The sequence below is a fragment of the Pseudoliparis swirei genome, chromosome 24, assembly GCF_029220125.1.
Source record: "Pseudoliparis swirei isolate HS2019 ecotype Mariana Trench chromosome 24, NWPU_hadal_v1, whole genome shotgun sequence".
Taxonomy (NCBI): Eukaryota; Metazoa; Chordata; class Actinopteri; order Perciformes; family Liparidae; genus Pseudoliparis; species Pseudoliparis swirei.
This window is the reverse complement of record NC_079411.1, coordinates 11,747,283-11,754,182: the sequence shown is the minus strand read 5'-3', so window position 1 is coordinate 11,754,182 and position 6,900 is coordinate 11,747,283. Positions and strand designations below refer to the sequence as shown.

Below are 6,900 nucleotides of genomic sequence, written 5' to 3'. Positions count from 1 at the left end.
ATTCAGGCATCAGTGAAGGTGGTCACGTGACTTTAAAACCTTTAGATAGATGATTTTACCGGTTTATCATTATATTTTATTTCTTTGGTTGCCCAAAGCTTCAGTTATGGTTTTAGTGTTTAACTTATATTTACTAAAATGTTTTCTTAAATATTTGGACTTTACTTGATTATTTACACATTATGTAACTTTATACTTCTACTTATATTTTCTAATACCAATTTACATTTCTTTTTTAAACCATCACATGGAAGCTTTATTGAAAAAATACACTTTATTTGTTTGAAAGAACTTTTTTACATCACAAATCAGGTAAAAGTTCATTTCTGTATTATTTTAAAGGTATTTAAAATCACCCACATTCAGTCCACTAGCTGGAGAGTAAAGTAAGGTCTTCAGTAAAGGTCCTTAGCCTTCAGTAAAGGTTCATATAGTTATATATATTTGAGATATTCTATCAGATGAAGAATAATTCAATCAATCGGGCCACAATGTCAATCAAATATAAAAAGAGTTTTATTGAAATATGTTGGTCAGACAGTCTTCTAAAAAAAGCAGGCTTGAAAAAAATACATGGTGAAAAACAAATGTAAAAATCAAAATCAGTGTGAAAGTAAATTTACAACAAAATCCCTCATTTCTCTTCTGTAAAACAGTTTGAATTTGATGAGTCATCCGACACTCAGCTGTTCATAATCAAATAAGACTTTTCCAAGGATTTAAATTTAAATTCCTTTCAGTAAAAAGCTAAAGCCTTTAAGTCATAACATGTTATCAGCAGCTAAAACTCGCTGGTTCTTACATAATAATACATAGATTATAACTTATAACTTATGTAACTTCTCATCCTTACAAGGAATCTTCAGCCGATCTTCCTCCAGCAGACCACTGGAACTTGGTGGACTTTGGTGGAACTTTGCATTCAGTCAAGACTTACATAGTTGAAGCTGCTTTATGGCTAATTTATTGCTTTGTTATGTCACATCCATTCAAAAATTGCAGTCTGAAAGTAATTAAAACTACAAAAAGAGACACCTCGTGACACTGAGGAGTTAAACCAGAACCCAAGAGGCTCAGATATGTTGCCGGTGAAAATCTGACTCAGCCTAATTACGTATTTTCACAGTATTATGATTCACTACGACACATTACTGTGACAATTATGACAAAATGTGACTTTCTCGGCGTGCCAAAAAGACCTTTTAGAACGTAACAAACATTGTATATATGCGTGACACGACACAATTGAAACATCAAAATATAATTTGTCCCTTGACCTTGACGACCGTAAATATATTTTCTGAAGGAGGGTCCCATGGCGGTCCCCCGGACCCTTTAATGCAGGGGTATCCACTCATTTTCACCGCGGACCACACCAGCATCATGCCCGCCCTCAGTGCCGGTTGTAACTGTAACACTGTATAAACTACTCAAACATATTGTTAAATAAATCTCTTTGCATTTGATTATTGTTTACTTGAGTGTAGAAATATTGTACATAAGAACGTTTCTCTAATATTATAACATAAATCCATTTCATTTGAAACCTTCAAAATAAAAGCACAGGATAGTTGTCTTACAGTTCTTTAAGAAAAGGTGATCAAATGTCTTTCAAGCCGTCAGGGGCCACATAAAATGATGTGGCGGCCTGAACTTGTGTTCGACACCTGTGCTTTAATGTATTATATATTTAAACTATTTGTTACCAATAACCCAGGAAAGTGCTTTGAGTATCATCAGTACGAATGAATATACAAACACCACGTTGATCCTGTCATTCAGACATATTATTGGTCTTGTGTAGAAGATGCATAGCCCAAGTACAACAATACAATCACAAAATCACAACTGACACAATATAACAACCTTTCACGAAACAATAGACCAGTTTGCTTAACTGCATTTGTTGCTTTACACATCGAAAAATCCCAAATTTCCTTCATGGAAAACGTGTTGAGGTCGAGGCACGATGTGAAGGAGAATTTAAGAGACGGCTCCTTTATTTATGACCCATAAAAGTGAGTAAAGTAACAAACTCTGCGCTGTACAACTCAAGTAAAGATTCCTTCGGTCCACCGGTCTAGTGTTCCCTTCGCTTGAGGAAATAGGAAAGGAAGCATCGTAGCGTACAGGTAACAGGTAACCCGCCATCAACCTACTTGCCCTTAATATCATCCGCTGAGATACAAGTATCCGTTCAGTCTAATCGAAATAAATAAAATAAGTACTAAAGTAGTAATAAAAACGGATATCAGACTGTCACGCTCGTAGCTCGTAGCACAGTGTGACACTTTATCTGTGATACGTGCAATGCAAATAAACTCTACTTACTTTTTTATTAGCAATACAAAAACATCTGTTATCCCAATGACTTACCCAAATTCCTCAAAGCCTTAAATAAACTAACTGCAATACGATATATTTTTATTTCATGGCTGCATTAATGGTACAATAAAACTGAATAAACCATCCCAAAAAAAGTCAACTTATCAATAAATTGGTTTAATGTTGCAACTCTCTGTTGACAGACGCCCATTGGTTGAGAACAATCACAACGAGCCGTCATATTCACACTTACAGAGCTCTGTTGGAGGATTTGGCCACCGGCAGCAGCCTCAGAAGAACTTCCTCTGAAGAAGAATATTTCTTCAGGTCAAACACGTCCAGATCGTTCTCTGATGACAGCAGGATGAAGCCCACCGCTGACCACTGAGGAGGAGACAGCTCATCTGCGGAGAGGCTTCCTGAACTCAGGTACTGTTGGATCTCCTCCACGAGAGAACGGTCGTCCAGTTCATTCAGACAGTGGAACAGATTGATGCTTCTTTCCGGAGACAGATTCTCACAGATCTTCTTCTTGATGTACTCGACTGTTTCCTCGTCGGTCGCCGAGCTTCTCCCCATCCGTGTCATCAGACCTCGTAGGAGGTTCTGATTGGACTGCAGAGAAAGACCCAGGAGGAAGCGAAGGAACAAGTCCAGGTGTCCATTTGGACTCTTCACGGCCATGTCCACTGCACTCTGGTAGAGATGCGTTGGTTCAGCTTTTCTTCCGCCTAGAAACCTCCACCACCAGGAGATGGCTTCTTCTTCCGACAGCAGGTTGACACCAGAGTTGATGAAGGTCAGATGGACATGAAGGGCCGCCAGAAACTCCTGAACACTCAGATGGACGAAGCAGAACACAGAGTTCTCGTACAGGCCTCTCTCCTCTTTAAAGATCTGTGTGAACACCCCGGAGTACAGTGAGGCCGTCCTGACATCGATGCCACACTCACTCAGGTCGGATTCATAGAAGATCAGGTTCCCTTTCAGCAGCTGCTCAAAAGCCAGTTTCCCCAGGGACACGATCCTCTCCCTGTTCTCTGGACTCCAGTGTGGATCCCTCTCAGCTCCTCCATCATACTTGATGTTCTTCAGTTTGGTCTGAACCACCAGGAAGTGGGTGTACATCTCAGTCAGGGTCTTGGGTAGCTCTCCTCCCTCGCTGGTCTTCAACACGTCCTCCAGAACTGTAGCCGTGATCCAGCAGAAGACCGGGATGTGGCACATGATGTGGAGGCTTCGGGAGGTCTTGACGTGGGAGAAGATTCTGGCGGACTGCTCCGGATCGCCGAATCTCTTCCCGAAGTAGTCCTCCTTCTGTGGGTCGGTGAACCCTCGGACCTCCGTCACCATGTCCACCCACTGGGGGGGGATCAGATGGGCCGCCGCGGGCCGCGTGGTTATCCAGAGACGAGCACCGGGGAGCAGTTGCCCCCTGATGAGGCTCGTCAGCAGCGCGTCCACCGAGGCGGACCGAGTCACATCGGTCAGGACCTCGTTGTTCTGGAAGTCCAGAGGATGCCGACACTCGTCCAGACCGTCGAAGATGAAGACGACCGCGAACTCGTCAAACTGGCCGATCTCTGCGTCTTCGGTTTCGCGAAAGAAGTGATGGACGAGTCCAACCAAGCTGAACTTCCTCTCCTTCAGCACGTTCAGCTCTCTGAACGTGAACGGAAGCGTGAGCTGCACGTCCCGGTTGGCTTTTCCTTCGGCCCAGTCCAGAGAGAACTTCTGCGTCGAGACGGTCTTCCCGATTCCGGCCACTCCCTTCGTCATCACTGTTCGGACTCGTCTCCCAGGTGAGGGTTTAAAGATGTCTTCACACCTGATGGTTCTTTCCGGCCTGCCGGGTTTCCTGGACGCCGTTTCAATCTGTCTGACCTCGTGTTCGTCGTTGACCCCGGTGGCCCCTCCCTCCGTGATGTGGAGCTCCGTGTACATCTGATTCAGGTGAGTTGGATTTCCTGATTTCGCGATCCCCTCAAAAACCCTCTGGAACTTGTTCTGCAGGTTGGATTTGAGTCGTCGTTGACAAACCGCGGCGACGGTTCCTGGATGAACGCACAACACGATGAGATCGGACGGTGGATGTTTATGTGAATGTGAGAAAAAGTAGAGTTCGGGATAGAATCCCCTTACGCCTCTGCAGAGATTTAGCCAGCTCCTCCTGCTTCATTCTCCTCAGGAAGTCCAGCGTGATCTTCAGACACGCCTCTCGGCTGCTCCTCCCCTTCTCTTCCTCCTCTCCATCCAACACCTCCTCCTCGCCCTCACTCTTTAGGCATTCTGGGTAACCAAGGCTCAGAATTGTTTGAAACGTTTCCAGCTCGCTCTTCACGTAGGTGGCAATGCTTTCCTTGAGCGTCTGGAAAAGAAAAAACAATAATCATTTAAAATTGTGTTTTTTGTATTTGGGGTTGAGGTCAATGGCTGTTGGATATTTACGCACCTTAAATATGGAGTCCAAATCCTGTGGCTGAAGCTTGTCGGACTGCCCACTGGGAACCTGCTGGAAACTGCAGAGAAAAATATGTTGCATTTATTTTGTCATAAAATAGGTGAAACCAATGAAACCTTTAGATTGATCCAAGATGAAGCTCAATTCCATTGGTGAGATAGCGTCTCATTCATTACATCATCCTGAATTTCCTGGAAAACTGGTCTGTGTCTTTGTAATAAATATGGGTCTGATAGATAGAAAGTTTAAATATTATTTGATTTATGAAAATAACATGGTCACTAAAGGAGATATATGTGTTTATATATATATACACATAAATATATATACACACATTTATTAATTAATTTATATATATAATTTATATATATATATATACATTTATGTGTATATAAATACATATATATATAAATATGTATATATACACATAGATGTGTATATATACAGTATATACACACATATACATACTCACAACTGTATATATATATTATTTATATATATAGATTTATACATACATATATATGTATATACACATATAATATATATATATAAATATATACACACATGTATGTTAACATATTTTTTTAACTCCTTACCCGTCATCTCCGAAGGTAAGGGGATTAATCGTGGACTGGTCCCTGTTGGTGGAGTCCGAGTCCGAGTCCGGCCCCTGAGGGACACTGACAGAAACACCATCACACCTTTTTTGTGCCACATCTGCGTCTGGCGTCACTTTGCAGCTACTTGGACACGAGACGGCAGTCAAAGGTCGCACCGACACCGCCGTTAGAGGTCGTACACAACATGATGTCACGGGATCGTTCCCTGCTGGAGGACTCACCGTTTCTCTGAGGGAAGTTGTTTGAACGCCAGAGGCGGCAGCATGGACTTGAAGGACACGCAGCTGGATCCAGGTCCGGGGGAGTCGGGTCTCGGCCGCCACTCTGGACTTCAACACAACACACACGGAGGTCCGACCGTGAATAATGTTGGCGGGGTGGGGGGAAGAGGCATGCAGAGTCACGGGCGCTTAGAGATCCTCGCCTCACCTCGGAGCTTCGTTGAGGCCGTCGAGTTCCTCAGGCGGAGCGGTTTTGGAGGGAGGGGCTCCCTCCTCCGTCTGCACACACACACTCATGGCGGAGCCCTGCGGCGTCACAAAAAACACAACAAGATGCTCTCAGCGCTCACATATTATTCATCACCACCATCATCATCATCAACATCACCATCATCGTTCCCGTCACTGACGGCGACCGCAAGATTACCACTGCCAGTATTTTTATTTATTTTCATGTACCCAGGAATTAAGGGGGGCTGGGGGGGGCTAGTTAAGTGATAACACTAGAGATTCAATGCATGTCAAGTATAAAATAAAACTCAAACTACAAACAATTTTGTGTTGTTACAGAATTTGTTTTTTGATTTGATTGGCATCTTAATTAATCAAGATAAAAACTATATTTTTTAACAAAAGTTGAATCTGAGCTCTGCTAATGATTTTTTTGTATGAAAATAAGTGTGTTTTACATTTATTTAGTAGTTGCTTTTATTTTATTTTAAGAGAGACTGAGATTTCATCAAACAAATTAATTTAGCCCGACCTAAAAAATATAAAATAAATTTTACAAAACTAAACCATCCGGTCGTGATTCTCAAAGAGGAGTAGAATGAAATATACTGTGTAGGTCAGCTCTGTATTAAAACCGAATATTACAATAATATATATATATAATTTTTTTTTTAATGTTGCCTGTTTAAAAATGGTGTATCTTAATTAAACCTGAGATTTATTGAACTTTAACTGATCACTTTAACTTTAAGAGGAAAAAAAATGTAGCAACATTTAAATATCAATAATATATTATATTATCAACATGAATATCAACAATTTGATTCTGGTGATGTCACTGGCATATAAACAGCAAGTATTTTAATGTCTTTACTCATTTTAAAGGAGTTAAAGAGTCCGTTAGCTTCGCGTCACATTTCACATGTTTCCATAAAGTTATTTAAATAATGAGACAAACACAACAACGCTCTTACCTTAAAGTTTAGTATCAGAGCCCCTGGAGTCGGGCGGCTGCATTCATTTTTTAAAGTTTACAAGAAAT

General features: G+C 41.6%; 1 protein-coding gene across 1 annotated transcript; it reads right to left on the bottom strand.

Annotated features, from left to right (window-relative positions):
- Positions 1-492: 492 nt before the first annotated feature.
- LOC130189692 (NLR family CARD domain-containing protein 3-like) lies at positions 493-6,900 on the bottom strand. Its single transcript, XM_056408627.1, has 7 exons — positions 6,833-6,900; positions 5,836-5,933; positions 5,628-5,735; positions 5,383-5,466; positions 4,778-4,844; positions 4,468-4,693; positions 493-4,379 (listed from the first exon to the last, which is right to left on the bottom strand). The coding sequence occupies exons 2-7, from the start codon at positions 5,922-5,924 to the stop codon at positions 2,575-2,577; spliced, it is 2,379 nt and encodes a 792-aa protein (XP_056264602.1). The 5' UTR covers positions 5,925-5,933; positions 6,833-6,900; the 3' UTR covers positions 493-2,574.

What these genes read in the sequence shown, in the direction of transcription:
- LOC130189692 (XM_056408627.1), bottom strand. Translation starts at nt 5,924, where the DNA reads ATGAGTGTGTGTGTGCAGACGGAGGAGGGAGCCCCTCCCTCCAAAACC. An exon ending in GGCCTCAACGAAGCTCCGAG is followed by an intron (nt 5,736 to 5,835) that starts GTGAGGCGAGGA and finishes GTTGTGTTGAAG; the next exon opens with TCCAGAGTGGCGGCCGAGAC. An exon ending in CTTACCTTCGGAGATGACGG is followed by an intron (nt 4,845 to 5,382) that starts GTAAGGAGTTAA and finishes TTTTCTCTGCAG; the next exon opens with TTTCCAGCAGGTTCCCAGTG.